The following is a 17127-nucleotide window of genomic DNA, read 5'->3' on the forward strand; positions in this document are numbered from 1 at the left end:
CTGTATTATCTAACATACTCTACTAGTATAGAGCAATACCTAGAGCAATAGAGAAGGCCTGTAGCCAGGTCATTCACCAGGCTAGGTTAGTTTTTGTATTGCTTTTTCACACTCTGTACCTCTTCCTGAACCTTACCTAAAAGGAGTCATATCTTGTAATTCCATGTTTCATGAATGTGAAAAGAATTGCGTAAAACCATGCAATGAAAAGACCATGACTAGAAGAATGGGCTGTAGAAAAAATGGGTTTACTCTGCAGGTTGCTAAAAAGCTATGAAAGTGACAGTACGAGCCAGTGTTGAATTCCACAGTCCTTTCTAAATGCTGATCTTGCTTGGGAAAGAAGCAGCAGAAGTGTAAAATGAAGATGACTTGTTTGTCTCGGGTAGGTTGCCACTAAAATGCTGTAATAAGAGAGTCTAGACATGCAAATCGCAGCTCGTGTGCTCTGCTACACTGACGTTAGCACTTGCTTACTCTAAGCAGGGTGCCTATCTGCAGGAACATTTTGCATAACGAATGCCACCACAGGCTTCTAGATGTAGGAAAAGCAGCGCCTGTCATCTCAGATTCCTCTCCCACAGAAGTGCTTTGCCTGCCCTCATTGAATTCAGTGCCACAGTTGGCAAGAGAAATGTGTAAGCTTAGAAGAGCTGGCATAAATCAGGGCAGCTCTGTTCATGCAGGAAAAGGTGTGGAGGTTCACACACTGTGAGAAAATGAGATGTCCACATTATTCTGATTATTTTTTAAATTCATTCTCACTTTGTTTTATTTTATTTTCCATTACTGTATTACCTTGAAAGCTCATTAATGCTGATGCGAAGCCAGAATGTACTCTTTTATTCATTTCCTGTTCAAGCCTCCTTTTTCCTGCTGAAGAAACAAGAAAAATAAAGGAGTTAGCTTGGCAAAAAATAAATAAATAAATAAATATAGGGAGAAGAGTATCAACATCTATGTAGAATGCACATAGGAATGGTTCTACTATGCTCATGAAACAATTCTGTTCTCTTTTTCCACCCCCGAGACACACACTCCTAGAGATACACCGTGTGAAAAGTGTGAACCGCTTTAAGGCAAGGAATGACACTGAAATGGGAGATACACAACTTTTAAGCACCTCCCAGATGGCTACGTTTTTTCTTCAGCCTGCCTTCGTGCTTTCTGTCTCGTGCTGCCAGAAGTCACACCATTTTATCTGAGCGTTTTTCAGCTTGGTGTTGCTGTGACACGGGAGCAAGTGGAATAGTGGATTTCTAGATGGGAGTGCCATGCCCCAGGGCCCCGGCAGCCCCAGGAGATGCTGCTGGTCACAGCAATCCCCTCTGGGCTTTGCTCAGCCCTGTGCTGGAAACATACCACATGCTGGAGGTGTATTTCAGGGATTTGTTCTTTGTTTCCTGTGTGCTCACCTGGAGACAGACAGGGTTTTGAGGTGCAGGAAAGCGGAGTGCTGTAAAGCAGTCCAGGTAATCTGTACTTCCACTCCTATTTAAACACCACACTGCACTCTACTGCTGTACTCCCTACGCCAGTTCGTGTAAGATTCAAAGCAGCATCTGTTTGCTGATCCTCACCTTAAGGAAAGCACAAAGTTGTCATGGGAAGCCTAACACACAGTGGAGGAAAGAAAAGGCAGCGGTTGTCCATCGTGGCATCCAGCAGCTACAAACCTCACTTCTCTTCCAGCACAGCACCCTCTAGTGCCTTTCTCAAACTCTGTAAACGACTTGCACTTCCTTGGGATGAGTCTGTATCCTCCAGAGGTTATACTACAGGGAAGGACGCCCTCAATTCAGCTTGACTGTAGACCATCCCACGTTTGTTTAGAAGCCACGAAAAAACGGTTTATACACAGGCCTCTGTTAGTGTTAAGAACAAATGACTGGATTGGAAATTTGCCGTGGTTATACTATGAGCAGGCAGCTGCGGTCTGGCTGGAAACAGGAGGTGACAGAAACACAGGATGGCAAGGGTTAAGGCAATAAGGTCCCAGCCACGCTAATCCCTTACCCTGGAGCCCCGCCTCCATGCACACACCCTACCTCATCTCCTTCCCGCCCTCTCCCGCTCTTCCGGCGCTGCGCGCGCACTCCGCCCCGCTTCCGGCAGTGGCCGCGTTGCAGCGTCATCGTGAGGGGCCGGTTTGAATGAGAGCCCGAGGGAGGGGGCCGCGCCCGAGCCGCCTCCGCTGCCGCCGCCGCCCGCCGCTCCCCTCTGGTGACGCCGCTCCCGCCTCCGGCCCTCCGCCATGCCGCTCTTCTCAGGTGAGGCGGCGGCCCGGGCCGTGCCCGCCGAGGGGGGCTGGGAGCCGCGGGCGGGTTCCGCGCCTCGCCCCGAGCTGCCTGAGGGCCCCCTGACCGAGCGGTGCCCGCCCGGCTGATGGCAGCGGTGGGCGGCGGTCCTGGGGTCGTTCACATGTGATTCTGTGATGCTGCTCCCACTTGCACGACCAAATACTGTGCGCGCGCGCTCGCGTGTGTGTGTGTGTGTGTGTGTGTGCGTGCGCGCGACTCCTTGTCAGCTGTACTGGGGGTAGGGCTCCTGGGGCTGTACGTGCGCTCAGGTATGCTGAGTGCTGCTGAAACTAAGGAGGGTGGCAGCGTAGTTTTCAAATCACCAAATCACAGAGTTGTTGTGTTGGAGAAGACTTTGGGGATCATCAGGTCCAAATCCCCTGCTATCGCAGCGCTGTCAGGTTGGTGTTGCAATAAAGGAAGGTGTGCTGTTCTGTGGGGCTTGTGTCAGTACGTGCTTAGCACCTTGTGTCAGTGTGATTGGTAACGTTTGGGGCCAGAACCGTGGCTTTTAAAACTGGTTTGCCACTGAGAGAGGATGGGAAGCTTTCCTGAATGCGCATCTCACCTTCCTGCAGAAATTTGTTTGCAGTGGGTAGCACCACGAGGTTGGAAGAGTTCGCTTTATCTCTGCTTTGATGAAGACTTGCCAAAGGGATTTCCGATTCTCTCCTGTGCACTTACTCTGTGTGGAAGTTCTCAGTGCACATGTTGCCTACAGTAGGATCTCCTTTAGGCTTTGTGAGGTTGTCCCCTAATGTCAAGAGTGTTGAACTAATGCTTTGCCATGGCACGAAGTCCAGAACTTGAAATGTTGGCTCCATCTTCGTAACTGCTTTCTTTCATTTTAGGAAATAATCTTGTTTCAAAATGCTTCTGTTTGCAGTTAATGTGAAATGGGGAAAAGAGAAATTTGATGGCGTGGAGCTCAACACGGATGAGCCTCCAATGGTCTTCAAGGCCCAGCTGTTCGCCCTGACCGGAGTGCAGCCGTCTCGACAGAAGGTCATGCTTAAAGGAGGAACCCTGAAGGTACAAATACATTTTTTTCTGCATTATTTCTGCTTTAATTACGCTGCGACATAATGAACAATGGCCATATTTGAGTGCTTCTCTAGAATTAAACTGCCTGTACTTCTCAGAAATCACCTGTGTGATTCATTGCCTACTGCTGGAAATTACTGCTGAAAGTTTGTTGCTGAATGCCCAGGAGGTGTACTGCAGTTTTAAACTGCTTTCTCACCGTTTAGCACCAAACTCTGCTGTGTTTGTTTAGTTGTTTTTGCTGTTCCTTTGCACCGTTCAGAATCTGGGTGGAACTTTGTGCTTTTTAGCTGAAGAAAAGTTTGCCTGGTGCTTTGCTGGAGGCTTACATCAAGTGTTGTGCAATGTGGCAGCCTTCCTAGCAGTTGGTTCATGTCTGAACCCCCTATCGAAAAGCTGGCTTAGTTGCTTTTTATTTTCCTTAGATGAGGCTAATGGTGTGTAAATCCATCGTAACTGGGATTTCTAGATGAAACATGGTCGTATATTTAGAAATATGTGATTAATATTAATGAAAGTGCTCGCTTGTCTTTTGGTGGAAAGTAAATAACCTCTCTTTTATTTCACTTCAAATGCAGGATGATGACTGGGGGAACATAAAAATAAAAAATGTAAGTTCTAAGCAGTCGCTGCATTTTACTGCCTTCAGTTTTATTTTGGCCTGTGAGGAAGATCTTAAAGCTTTTGTTTCTGTGTGAGTTCTATTGGAGTGGGTTATTCCTTTTTTAAAAGTTGGGCCTTGATGGAAAGTATTTGCAGAGTTGTTGCACCTGAGAGTCCTTACTGGCTCCTCACTGCTGGTCCTTGCACTGGGGATGCTGAAGCTGCCTCTGCCTGCTGTTTTTCATCAGCCTTCTGAGATTTGTTCTCCTGTACCGGTTGGCTGTTAAAAGCAAAGCCATGGGTTGTGCTTTAGTCACACCTTTGAATATGATCAGTGAGGAAATAAGTACAAATGTGCTCACTTTTTACCTGTGTAATGCTGAAACAGGCAACCACTGAGATTTTGTACGTTTTCAACCACTTTCATTTGTGTAGGTATCTTGTAACATCTGTTTATTGAACAGATCGAGTAAGTTAGGGCGATTCTTACCCTTGTCATTAGTTCCTGAGCATCTGTTAGCAGCCCACAGTGATAACTTGCAGCTATTGTAGCAAAGTTGCTCAGCAGAAACTCCAATATATCACAGTCTCATCCTTTTCTGAATACTCTTAGGCTTACAGCTGCCTTTATACATTTTAGTAACAATCTGTACAACTCGTAGGGATTTATTTACGCTATCAAATCAGTTTCTTCCTCTTCAGCCCATCCTTTTCCTTCAGATGGCCATTTTTTCCCCTTTGATGGACCTTACTCTGTATAGATGTTTTCCTGCTGAATGCCAGCAAACTCCTTTTCTTTCTAACAGTCCTGGAGGTGCGGTAACACAATTTCTTTTCTTTTTTTTCCCCGAATTTCTCCACTGACTTTTTTGATGAGTTTAACATCCCTGGAACGTGCCAGGCCAAAGGGTGTTACTTCCTGTCCTGCATGCTTTTCAGGTGGAAAAAGATTTCTGTACTCAGAGCTGCTGTCCCAATTTTGGCCGACGTCCGTCTGACGCATTTCCCCAGACTCTTGGCTAAAACTGAGGATCTTTTTTTGTTGTGAGAATTCTGCATGTGAGGTCTCGTGGACTTTTTTTTGATTGAGAATCTCAAGTGTTGCAGCTGCTTTCCAATGGGAAGTCTGCTGCACGGTTATCCTTGGTCCCAGGGTTCTGTCTGAAAGTTAAGGGAAAGAAGAATGAAGACTTGAGTCTTCAAGATGCATAATCCTCAGTCAGGAAGGGAACATTTTTGAACACTTCATGTTTGGTTTGCTCTGTGGTTGTTACATTTAGTCCTGATTGGGATCTCACGTTGTCAGCTACTGGAAGGAGTTGTGTAATCTAAGAGAGAGATGTGGCTTATCTCTGGGGAAATACCTGAAGTGTGTTAAGGGCTTTATGTTGTGCTGTTGTTTTTAAGGAAATAACTGAGCTTAAATATTTATTGCTGTTTTTATTGTGTTCCAAGGGGATGACCTTATTAATGATGGGTTCTGCAGATGCGCTCCCAGAAGAGCCCATTGCTCGGCCCGTCTTTGTGGAAGACATGACAGAGGAGCAGCTGGCTTCTGCTGTAAGCACATCCCAGGCTTCAGTTCCTTGTGAACTTGTAAATAGTGGCAAGCTTTGAAGTACTTGCAGTTGCTTGAAAGTGTATTTTGAATCTGTAGTTCTTTTGTTTAGCGTTTGTGTCTTCTTAAACACCAAGTCTATATCGATAACTCGGTTAAAGTATGGGATGTGCTTGAAAAGTCACATTACTAAGGCTGGCTGTAAGAAGACAGTTGAGTAATGTTCTGGAAAGAGCATTACTGATGGCTTTAGAACTGATTTGTGCTACCCTTACGCTGCTATCCTGGGCTGCACCTGAATATGAGATGCATGAAATTGTTTCCTGCCTTCTTCATGTTTCTGAAGGGAAAGCAGAGGTGGTTCACGTTCTCGTTAAAAGCAAAACTTGAATCATAATTATACTTTCTAACTGACTGCTTGCTTGAAGAATATGCTCCTTAAGTTAAACATACAGAGCAAAAGAGCCACAAAGTGTTCTTGGATGTCCCCTGAAAGCAGTGAATTGTGAAATAGATCAGCATGGTCAGAAAATGGCTCTGGAAAACTCAGCAGAACAGTTTGATGCAACCTTCTAGGTTTTCCTGGTTTCTCTCTGATGGTTCCTTTTCTTGCAAGTTTGTGTCCAGTTATAGCTTTTGTAGGGAAAAAAAAAGTTTCCCCGTGTCTCTATTCAAGCACCCTTGTTAATTTTTTGGTAGATGGAGTTACCATGTGGATTGACAAACCTTGGCAACACTTGCTACATGAATGCTACGGTTCAGTGTATCCGTTCAGTGCCAGAAGTGAAAGAGGCCCTTAAAAGGTAGGGCTCTATGTAAAAATACCATGACTAGAATGTTTGCTTCAGCTTATGACATAGCATGCGTTTTGTGCAACAGCCTTTTAATGCTATGGATTACCACAACGTTTTTTAAACCTGTTAAGGATTAATATCACAATTAATTAAAACCTGCACTATGGCTTTGCTAGTCTAAACTTCTTAAAGAAGATTTAAACCAAGTGTTTCTTGGAATTAGCTTTTGATGGAGAGAATGAGTTTTGCTTAACTAAAAGGAACTTAAGAATGCTTCAGCGGGCCTGCTGAAGCATTCTTAACTCTGAATACTCTTGTTTGTGTTATTTGTATGTTCTTGCACTGCGTAAAAGAATTGTACGTGACTTCTTCCTCTGAAGAATGTCTCCTTTTTGTTTTTGATGACTTTGTACCGTGATATGTTTCAGTTGTGAAATTATTATTAACCTTTTGGTACGTGGAGATAAAACAACAAGGTATTCCTGGGAAGGCTGTGGATATAACAGGAAGAAACTGGAGTTTCAGTGATGGGTAGTTCTGGTACTGGGATGAGAGGAAATGCAAACAAACTGAAGCATAGGAAGTTCTGCACAAATGTGCATGGGAACTTCTTCCCAGTGCAGTGACGGAGCAGTGGCACAGCTGCACAGAGAGGTGGTGGAGTCTCCTTCTCTGGAGACGTTCCAGACCCGCCTGGACGCCTACCTGTGCAACCTGGGCTAGGGAGCTGCTTTGGCAGGGGGTTGGACTCCGTGATCTCTAGAGAGCCCTTCCAACCCCTACAGTTCTGTGATTGTGTGGGAAGTGGAAGCCATGTCCATCCAAATCTGCTTCATTAGTTCTGATTGTAGAATATGTACGATTCTGGACTAAAGTATCAAAAAGACCAAGCTTCTTTCTGTGAGGAATCTGGTAGAAACTTCTAGAATGTCATAAAGATCAGAGGAATAAAAGAGTGTGTGGCAACATGAGCCTGAATGTGTCCTCCAGATGCATTATAACAAAAGAACCATCAGCATGGAGCTTTTTACTGGGGAGCCAGCCTCTGTTGGGCCTCCTCTGCTTGATGATGACATGGAAGGGTATGTTGGCAGTGGGAGAGAGGTGAATGGTCTTGAATGGGAAACTTACTGTAAAGCTTTGTTTCAGCTGTTCAGTTGATCTCTGCAAGAGTATTCCTATCTTTGAGATGTGACAGGAAGAAAGTGCCCTGTCTGTCACCTGACAAGGGACAGAACTCAAAGTCCTGTCTAAGGTTGCACAAGAATGCTTGTGGCCTTTGTTTGACTTGAAGGCTTATGTCCTTTGAGGAAGCCATGTGTTCCCCATGCGAGTGGTAAATTAAGAAACCATCCAAAGGGGATTGCTAAGCTCTCATAATGTGGGTGGGTTCCCCCGCATTCCCAGTGTTGGAAGTGCTTCCAGCTGCTCCAAAATGCATCACCTCTCAGTTTTTTCATCTTCTGTGAAGGTAGGAAGGCTGTCCTCCAGCTCTGTGCATCATATCTCCAGTCTGTCTGTGAATGTGTTCTTTCCATGCATCCAAAGCAGCTATAGTGTACGTTTCAGAAATATGGTAGCTTCTACTCAAATGTTTTCTTAGTTTCTTTAGGAAAAGATTGTATCTTTGCATAAAACAGGTTAGAGAGGCAGCATTTGTCTATTTTCAAGGTTGCCAGTTTTCCTGTGCTTCCATGTGCTTGCAGAATAGCCAGGACTCATATCAGTCTTTTCTTCACTTACTTCAGTTTTAATGATGGACTTTTTTGGATAGGTTTGTTTAAATTTGGTTGCCAGCTTGACTGCTCTTCATGATTTGAGTGTAAATCAGAGAAATTGTTCTTCTCTTTTAGGTATGGTGGTGCCTTAAGAGCTTCAGGAGAAATGGCTTCTGCTCAGTACATTACTGCAGGTTGGTGTGTAGAGAAACACAGCCTTTTAGGCAAGTGTGTGATTCCCTGTTAAATGGAGGCAGTCTTTGCAGTTAGAGCTCAGTGTGTTTCTTCAATGTGTACACCTTGGGAATATCAGGTCTGCTCGCACTGGAGAACTCGTTTTGCTTGGTTAACATCTTTAAAGGTTAAACTGACCATGGCTGCAAAGCATACATCAGTGCATGTTACATAGCTGCACGCTAGGAGAAGTATATCCAGTGTTAGCTAGGCTTACTTGTAAAGTGTTTGTGTTGCATGCAGGCATAAGGTAACAGGAACTCTCCAAGGCAGACTCCATCCATCTGCTGACTGGATCATTTTGCATTGAAATAATGTCAAGAGCAGTTCTTTAATTCTCTTAATGGTTGTCTAATGCCACGCCCACAGCATATGTATTTTGTTATTTTTAAAAGCCTTATTGTCTGAGCTTTATTGTTGGGTGGTAGCTGATGCTTTATCAGCCTTTACCCTGAAGAACCCTACTGATACAAAGCAATGTCTTCAAAAGGAAGGTTATCCTTATTGTGGAGGTCTGGGTGCTCACAGTGTGGGAGCTCACGATGGCTCTTATCTCCAAGTTCTAACTAGAATTCTAGTTAGACCCCTTAGACTTGAACAAGGGTACTACTTGTCCACTCTTTCTTTTTTTTTTTTTTTACTCTATTTCATTGCCCCACTATGATGCTGGGCCAGGACACTGGGATTTCTACCAGTCCATTTAAGGAAAAACAAAAGAGTATAAGGAAGGAAAGGTCAAGTGTGTGGGTATGCCTGCTGATCCAATTTTGGGGTGGTAAGTTCAATGGTTACTCTGTACAACCATGCCTGCCCCTCCCCCTTCCACTGCCTTTACTTTGTGTCCCTTATTTTCTTTTAAAGGTGGCAGCTCTGCCTTTTAGGAGTTGTAATGGTTAAAGATCTGAGTAATTCTTAGTTAACTGTCTGGTGCTGAGCCAAACAAGAACTCCTGTGTAACATGCAGGGCATTTTCTTCTTTAATTGCTGTGTCATATCTGTTGATCCTTTGTCCAAGATCAGTGAACATATTCTTTAAAGAGGGGGAGAAATTGACCTTGGTTCCATGTAATCCGGCCTATGTTCACTGGCTCAGGAGTTGCATTCAGCAGTCTCTCCACTTGTGAGTTGGTGACCGTGTGACCACTGCCTGCCTCGCAGGGTTGTTGTTGACCCTTGAGGGTTAACAGATGGCCCTGAAGTCATTTGTTGACGTGAAATGCTATAACATGGTTAGTTAAGGTGTACGTGATAGTGTGTCCAGAACCAAAAAGGAAGCCACACGTATTGTCACGCAGTCGTGTCACTGAGTTGCACACAGTCACACCTGTCTGCATATGTGTATCCACATACTTCTTTTCCTGGGTATTAAATCAAGCGTGAGCGTTTTCTAGATATCTTACTTGGAAAAAGTGATTTATTTTTTTCTTTTCAAGTAGTTGGTGACACTTGAGCTGCTCTAGAGTACAGATTGTGAATGCCTTCTGGTCTCTCTAGGTGTTGTCTTACTGTGAAAACGTTCCTCAGATGTGTTTTGAATGACATCTGATTTACTCAGAAATGTTCTTCTGTTAGCACCAGGAAAGTCAAAGCACCAGAGCATCCAGCTCTCAGAACTGTCATCTTTACCTTTGGGAGGTCACGTTGACAAGGGAGATTTTAGGTGCTCGTGTTATGCCACCTGGAGAACTTGACCCTGTTTGGGAAAGATCATGTTGGGCACTGTTAGAGGATCCACCTTTAAATATTGCTGTTGTTTTACTATTTCTAAACCTCGTGATGTGTTGTAAATGTTTTCCACTTCTCAAAGCATTCACTTTTTTTTCAAGCTCTTAGAGACTTGTTTGATTCCATGGATAAAACTTCCTCCAGTATCCCACCTATCATTCTCCTGCAGTTTTTACACATGGCCTTCCCACAGTTTGCAGAGAAAGGTGATCAAGGACAATACCTCCAACAGGTAAAGAGTCATTATTAATTCACTGCCTGAAAGTTCTGTATTATCTGGGAAGTCTTAATGTATATATGTGTATGTTTTCCTTCTGTGAAAATGATGTAACCTGGTAAGTGTTGGCTTTTGTATTACGTAGAAAAGGCACTTGTAATTTCAGGCTCTATTTCTGAAAGGATACGGAGGTAAATTATTAGCTGGGGATGTTCCATTTGGTTTACAGTGTGAGGAGGGAAGACAGTAATGCTGTTGTTGAAATCGTTCTGCTGTTAGCCTGTTCATTGTTCTGTTCCTGTCCTAGGATGCCAATGAGTGCTGGGTGCAGATGATGAGGGTACTACAGCAGAAACTGGAGGGCATAGAAGGTGATACAGTGATGGAGGTAATCATGGACTCACTCTAACTGGAGTTAGAATGTCTACTTACAGCTCACGTAATTCTTTTAATTAATTTGCTCACTGAGTTCTTTAACAGGTGTCTGTGGTCCAGGAAGTGAAACTGCTTTCTGATGACCGATCAGGGTAGCGCTGACTGTTTTGTGAGCTGTGCTACAGTGTATTTTTTGGAGTACTTTTCATTTGGATCTTTTAGGGAGTGTTTTGGACCAGGGTGGAGGTGGGTGTGAGAATGTGGCAGCTGCCCAGGGTAGCCTGCAAATCTAAGAACTGAAAGTAGATGAAAGAACGTCTTTGTGTCTGATAAAAGCATTCTTAGCTATACAACTGCTGTTCTAAGCAGAGAACTAATAACCTGATATGAAATAAGCTTGTATGGTAAAATCTTGGGGAAAATCCAACTCTGTAAACCGTTCTGAAGAACCTTGGCAGCAGAAAAAATGTGACAGACTACCGCAATATTTAAAGGCGGATTCAACTTGTCATGTGGCACATTCTGACTGAAAATCTTGCTTACTGCTGTGCCTTAACAGAGGGGCTACAAATGCATTTCTTTTTAAAAGTTTTACACTGTGCAGGGGGATGGACTTGAGAAAATGCACCTGAACACAGGTGAAGGAACGGGCTTCAAGGGATTTAAATAAATGGGGTTGTTTGGTCTACAGAGACTCTTTACATGCTATTTGAAGTTACTTCATGAGAGGATTTGTTTTACAGACAGACTCTGGAGCTTCAGCAACAGCCTCTAAAAAGAAGAGTTTAATCGATCAGTTCTTCAGCATTGAATTTGAAACTGCGTATCCTGAGGACTAAGGCAAGGCATGCAGGGTGTTAATGAGTTTCTGTTTCTTTACTTGAGTGCAGGGATGGTGAAGAGTTGAGAGTAGCGTGGAAAATAGAGACTTGCCGGGGAATAAAGGGAATGATGTATTTCAGGGGCGCACAGCAATTAAAGTTGTTTTCCTTCCTCTCCTTCTCACAGTATATGCAAATAATGGAAATTTACAGGAAAAAAAACAACACTGAATTTAAATTTCCTTCCAGGAAAGTCTTCCAGTTATCTGATGTGGGAATTCCAAGATGTTTTATCCACGTAAAATAACTAGCTTCCTAAATAGCCTTTTTTTTTTTTTCTGGTAATCTTGGTGTACTAAATGTGGACAGCTTGAGGTGAGATCGACTTCTCAAGAAATAAATTAGATACTTAGCAAACAATACGTAAGAAACGTATTCAGCTCCCAACTTTCTAGTGGCTTTTTTACAGTGAAAACAAAAACAGATGAGCACGTGGGGCATGTGTGTCCTGCCAAATGATTACTCTTCCCTTTTTTCTATCACAAAATCATTAAACTGACCACTGTTTTCCTGAAAAAGTTGTACTGTGTGCTTTGCTCTTCTGAAATAAGGAAGCATCCCTTAAGATGGGGGACTGTCCTCATAGCTTGGTACTAATGAAGAGTGAAGGCCTCATATTTTGAGTCATCCATCTTTCTCCTTGCGCTGTGATGTCTTTTATTGCTCAAGTATTTGGGAGGAGCAGAATGAGTAGTTCAGGTGGATGGGCCAATGACAGGAGGAGGAGACCTGGTAGGAAAGTTGGGTGTCAAGCCTCCTGAGCGTTATGTTACTGTGGCAGCGTGTGCAGAACTTCAATGAGCATGCCATTCAGCATGCTGTTTTCCTGAGAGCACTAGCTCAGCTGTGTGGTGCACAGTGGTTTTCCTTAACATTGTGAAGCATGAAATGTACAGAAGCTGAAGAAGAAGAAGTAACTAAAGGAAAGGAGAATCAGCTTCAGCTCAGCTGCTTTATCAATCAGGAAGTGAAGTATCTGTTTACAGGACTAAAACTGGTAAGTCTTAATTTAATTGAAATTCCAAACGATCTGGGTTTTGTGGTGCTGGCTTTACTCTGCTTTTTTGTTTGGTTTTAATTTACCCCGACTCAGAATTCACATCTGCTGTCCAAAGTTCAAAGATTTTTGGGGTGTCATAGATGGAAGCGGGAATGAATTATGTGTTAATATAATGCAGGCTTCAGCAGAGCTGAAAAAAGAAACCTCACTTTGAGGCCAAAAGAGGTCTAGAATTCTGGTGCTGGACTGCCTGTAGTGACAGAGAGTCACAGTGCTAACGAGCACATTGCTCCTGCCCTGAATTTGGGAAGGTCCCCAGAAGTGGAGCTGTGTAAGGAGGCAGGTGGCCTCTTCAGAACAGCAGCTGAGATATGTGCAAATATTCATGCTGCAAGGAGCCTGAAATATTAGTTGTGTTACAAGCATGACACAGCACAACACATCCATCACCAAATCTGGATTCTTCAGTTCTAAACTGTGGTTTTCTTGTAGAGTAATCTTTTCCACACAGAGAAACAGTCTTGTGGGGTCTCATGGTCTCAAAATGCCTTATGGCACAGTGGCTGACAGCAGCGGGATGGATCAGCAGAACAACATGCAGTTTGTTTATCCGTGCTGTGCCTGAAGCTCAGTGCTTTATGATGGATGTGTCTGTTGTGCTTTTTTGAACAGCGTCTTCAAGAGGAAATCACCAAACTCTCTCCGACTTTGCAGAGAAATGCACTCTACATCAAATCTGTGAGTGCTACTTTCGTTGTTCTCATTCTTATTTATTTTTTAACTACTGCCCATTTTCTGTCCTAAATCCCAAACTTAATGCTGCATGCAATTTATGTTTATAAAGCACCTGAGTACCCACTACCAAGAAATTTAAGTTCAGTTGTAAATGATTTCTTTGAGTACAGCAGTACTGCAGGAGGGGGGGGGGGGCTGACCTTTATTCCTCTGTGTTTATGTACAGAAATGTTCCTGCTGCAATACTCTGTAATTTAGGATGAACAGTGCTTAAGGGATAAATGATCTGTGAATATATCTGAAGTAATGGCATTTTGTGCACTTTCTTTTTTTCAGTCTAAAATTAGTCGCTTGCCAGCGTACCTGACCATTCAGATGGTTAGATTTTTTTACAAAGAGAAAGAGTCTGTGAATGCCAAAGTCCTTAAGGTAAGTTTCCTCCATATTAACGCTTACCTATTTCTAATGCTTGTCATCATGGGAAGGCGACTAAACCTTGCAGGTCGTTTACTGAATAGTTTTCTTTAAGAGTAATTTAAAAAATATTAAGAGTATAACTTCATTGCTTGAGTGCGAAGCAGCTTTGTTCCCTGTTACCACAGAAACACAGATACATTAAGGTTGAAAAATCCTCTAAAACCACATCAGCCCATCCCCAATGTGCCCACTGACCATGGCCCTCAGTGCCACATCCACACAGTTCTTGAACACCTCCAGGGATGGTGACTGCACCACCTCCCTGGGCAGCCTGTGCCACTGCTATTTCTGAGGAGAAATTTCTCCTCATGTCCAACCTGAACCTCCTTTGACACAACCTGAGGTCACTCCCTCTCATCCTGTCGCTGCTGTCTGGGAGAAGAGACCTACGCCCACCTCACCACAACCTCCTTTCAAGCAGTTGTAGAGAGCAATAAGGTCTCCCCTGAACCTTCTCTCCTTCAGACTGAACTCTTCCAGTTCCCATCACACGTGTTCCAAACCCTCACAGCTTTGTTGCCCTTCTCTAGCCCTCAGTGTCTTTCCTGTAGTGAGGAAGTAAGGAACAGTAATATATGCTGCTGTACATACTTAACAGATGAAGTTGTCATAAATACACTGAGTCTCATTTAGTTGGATGTGGTGACTTAGGGAGAACACTTCCACATAGAGTACCAAACTGCAGATTTTCTGTCTGTTCACTTCGTAGGATGTGAAATTTCCTCTCATGCTGGATGTGTACGAGCTGTGTACGCCAGATCTTCAGGAAAAAATGGTTTCCTACCGATCGAAATTCAAAGATCTTGAAGACAAAAAAGTAAATCAACAGCCAAAGAATGTGAGTCCTGTGGCAGTTCCATGGACAGTTTGATTAAATGCAGCGTGCACCCAAAATGCTCATCTTTTTCCCATTGTAATTTTGGGCAATTCTGTGTAGATATGTGAATAAGGCTTGCACCCTTCTTTACACAGTCAGGACCAAAAAAAAGAGCTATACTAAAGCAAGTTGGGGTCTGCCCACAATTTTCTCATTGCCACTTCTTCTGCCAGCAAACCCTTGGCAGGGAATGAAACTTGCAGTAACAGAGTGGCTTTGGTGTGCATGCAGTGAGTGCTGCAGCGGCTGCATGCAATCGTAGAGCTTGGAAGGGACCTCTGGGGGTCTAAAGCAGTTCCTTGCAGCAGGCTGCCTTTGGAAGGTGGTGCTATCTATGTGAGCTTTTCAGAGGTCCAGCTCAAAGTAAACTGCAGTAGAATGTGTTCCAAGTTGGAATAGTGAAAGTTTGGTTGTAGAAAGACACTGAATCAAATGCGCAGTTGGTATCTGTGAGACTGAGCCCAAGCTTTTTCAGAACGTGTCTGTGTTCACTCAGCTCGTTGTGTTTTCCAGTTGAGCAAAAGCGATGGTGCGCAGAAAGAAGTTAAATATGAGCCCTTCTCTTTTCCTGACGGTGAGCATGGGGAAATGTATGGGGTTTAAGCAGTCTTCTGTTTACTCGTGCTTAAGTGGATCGGATAGAAGGAATACTGGAGAACCCTCCTTTCAGGGCATTTGGGTATTAACCTTCAGAAAGTGATGGAAGTAGAAGGGAGGGAGAGCTTGGGTAAGTTGACGTGCTGGTCAAGCAGTCAACAGAACTGTCACGTGTCTGACAGATATCTGCATCAGTTAAGTCCCCATACCAGCGGGTGGGGGAAAGCTGAAACTGAAGCAAAACCACAAAGAGGGTGAACTTGTCTTTGCTGTTCAAAATCTGAAGGTTGGCCCTTAAAGAAGAGCTTAAGCAATTCTTTTTAATTTGTTTTTCTTTCTTCCCTTCAGATATCGGTTCCAATAACTGTGGCTATTACGACCTGCAGGCAGTGCTAACGCATCAGGGCAGATCGAGTTCCTCTGGGCACTACGTGTCTTGGGTTAAAAGGAAACAAGGTGAAAAGAAATGGTGCTGGGAAAGGAGGGAGCCTGGAAGGGGCTCTGTTACAAGCACTCCCTGTGTTTTTCTTACAGATGAGTGGATTAAGTTTGATGATGACAAAGTCAGCATCGTCACACCTGAAGACATTCTGAGGTTATCTGGGGGAGGAGACTGGCATATAGCCTACGTTCTACTGTACGGCCCACGCAGAATTGAAGTAATTGAAGATGAAGCTGAGCAGTAGCCTTCGGTTCTCATCATTCTGCCTAGGTGTGAAATAAATGTTGATTACTGATCACTTCTTTAACCCCAGAGCTTTAGCAGGTGGATACATAATACATTCAGACCTTTTCATATGAGAAGGGACGCCGTTTAAAAACTGGTCCGTGTACCAATTAGTCACTACAGCACGGGACTGCCCGCTGTGGTAGTGACAGTACTTAAAATAGCTTTAATGTCTTGCAGGAGATCTTTTTTTTTTTTTTTACATGAGCCTCTTTTCCCCCCTTCCTCTCTGATGTCATCAAGTATTTATTACACACCTACTCTCACATTTGTACTCTTGCATGGTCTGTACCACAGTGCAGTGGCTGTCCATCCTCTGCCTCCAGTGGGCAGGTGGAAGATAAACTGTTGCCTCCTCGTGTAACTCAGTGCTGCTGCCAGCAGCCAACAGCTGTGGCTCCAATGGAGGGTTTTGCCCAACCTGACCTGCTGATCAGTCTGTGCCATTGCTGGCATTTCATGACTTTACAATAAATTGTGATCAACACTGTCTCCATTAAAAAAAAAAAAAAAAGTTGGTGGCTTGATAGCACAGTTAGTATGTGTCTGTGTTCACTTCTTGGGCCACTGCTGCTGAATGTGTGTCTCACAGCAGGCACGGAAAGGTGCTTTGCTTTTAAGCTGTAGAGAAGGGTGTGGCTCAGTGCTTGGGCTCCTCCTGCTCAGCACCTTTCCCCACACGTCACAGCACTGCTGCTGGTGGCATTGGTGACAAATGAGGTTGGCAGGAGCAGAAGAAATCTGTGCTTCACTGTGCATGAAGTGACACAACACAGCTCAGAGAGAAGGATCACATGCAGCCGGCACAGCTCCACACCTTGAACACAGCACTGAGCTGGCAGGCTGTGCTGCAGCAATTGGTAACCAGTCCCCACACGCAGTGCTTATTCACCATCCGCAGGGGCCCTCATTCGCCCCAGCTTTCCTGTGCCAGGGTGTGCATGGTACTTTGCTTCAGCTACAGCACACCAGGGGAACTCACAGGTGTCCTTAAGTATTACTCAGAGATGTTCCGGTCCTTTGTCTTCCAAACAGCCACTGGGGATACTTTGCTGATGGTAGCCATGCTACAGCAGGCACCAACCAGCTCTGTAGTGCACAAGTTAACACACAAAACATTTGTATTTTTTTTGAGAAGGAACCCAGCTACAAGAACAGCTCATACTCCAAGCCGCTCCCTGCCCTGGAGCACACTGCTGTTCCACAGACAGGGAATTCCTGTGCCTCAATTTGGGTTCTTCCAGAGGGGGACCTCTCCAAGCAGC

At 44.2% G+C, this 17127-nt stretch overlaps 1 protein-coding gene across 2 annotated transcripts; it reads left to right on the forward strand.

Moving 5' to 3' along the window:
- Positions 1-2113: 2113 nt before the first annotated feature.
- Positions 2114-15875, forward strand: USP14 (ubiquitin specific peptidase 14). 2 transcript variants are annotated; one of them, XM_065752248.1, is made up of 16 exons: positions 2114-2270; positions 3187-3332; positions 3923-3955; positions 5403-5507; positions 6205-6308; positions 8153-8211; positions 10078-10208; positions 10501-10581; positions 11312-11391; positions 12332-12446; positions 13122-13187; positions 13521-13613; positions 14371-14499; positions 15052-15112; positions 15484-15591; positions 15670-15875. In XM_065752248.1, the coding sequence occupies exons 1-16, from the start codon at positions 2255-2257 to the stop codon at positions 15819-15821; spliced, it is 1479 nt and encodes a 492-aa protein (XP_065608320.1). In that variant the 5' UTR covers positions 2114-2254; the 3' UTR covers positions 15822-15875. The 2 variants fall into 2 exon arrangements, with proteins under 2 accessions (XP_065608320.1, XP_065608319.1); XM_065752247.1 differs by lacking the exon at positions 2114-2270 and having other exon boundaries at positions 3171-3332.
- The last annotated feature ends 1252 nt before the right edge of the window (positions 15876-17127 follow it).

This window comes from Cyrtonyx montezumae, unplaced genomic scaffold (assembly GCF_038088225.1).
Source record: "Cyrtonyx montezumae isolate F1298 unplaced genomic scaffold, pur_monq_1.0 scaffold_8, whole genome shotgun sequence".
Lineage (NCBI taxonomy): Eukaryota > Metazoa > Chordata > Aves > Galliformes > Odontophoridae > Cyrtonyx > Cyrtonyx montezumae.

Coding starts and splice junctions, on each gene's coding strand:
- USP14 (XM_065752248.1), top strand. Junction 13,188..13,520: donor ATGCACTCTACATCAAATCT/GTGAGTGCTACT, acceptor TCTTTTTTTCAG/TCTAAAATTAGTCGCTTGCC. Junction 13,614..14,370: donor TGAATGCCAAAGTCCTTAAG/GTAAGTTTCCTC, acceptor TTCACTTCGTAG/GATGTGAAATTTCCTCTCAT.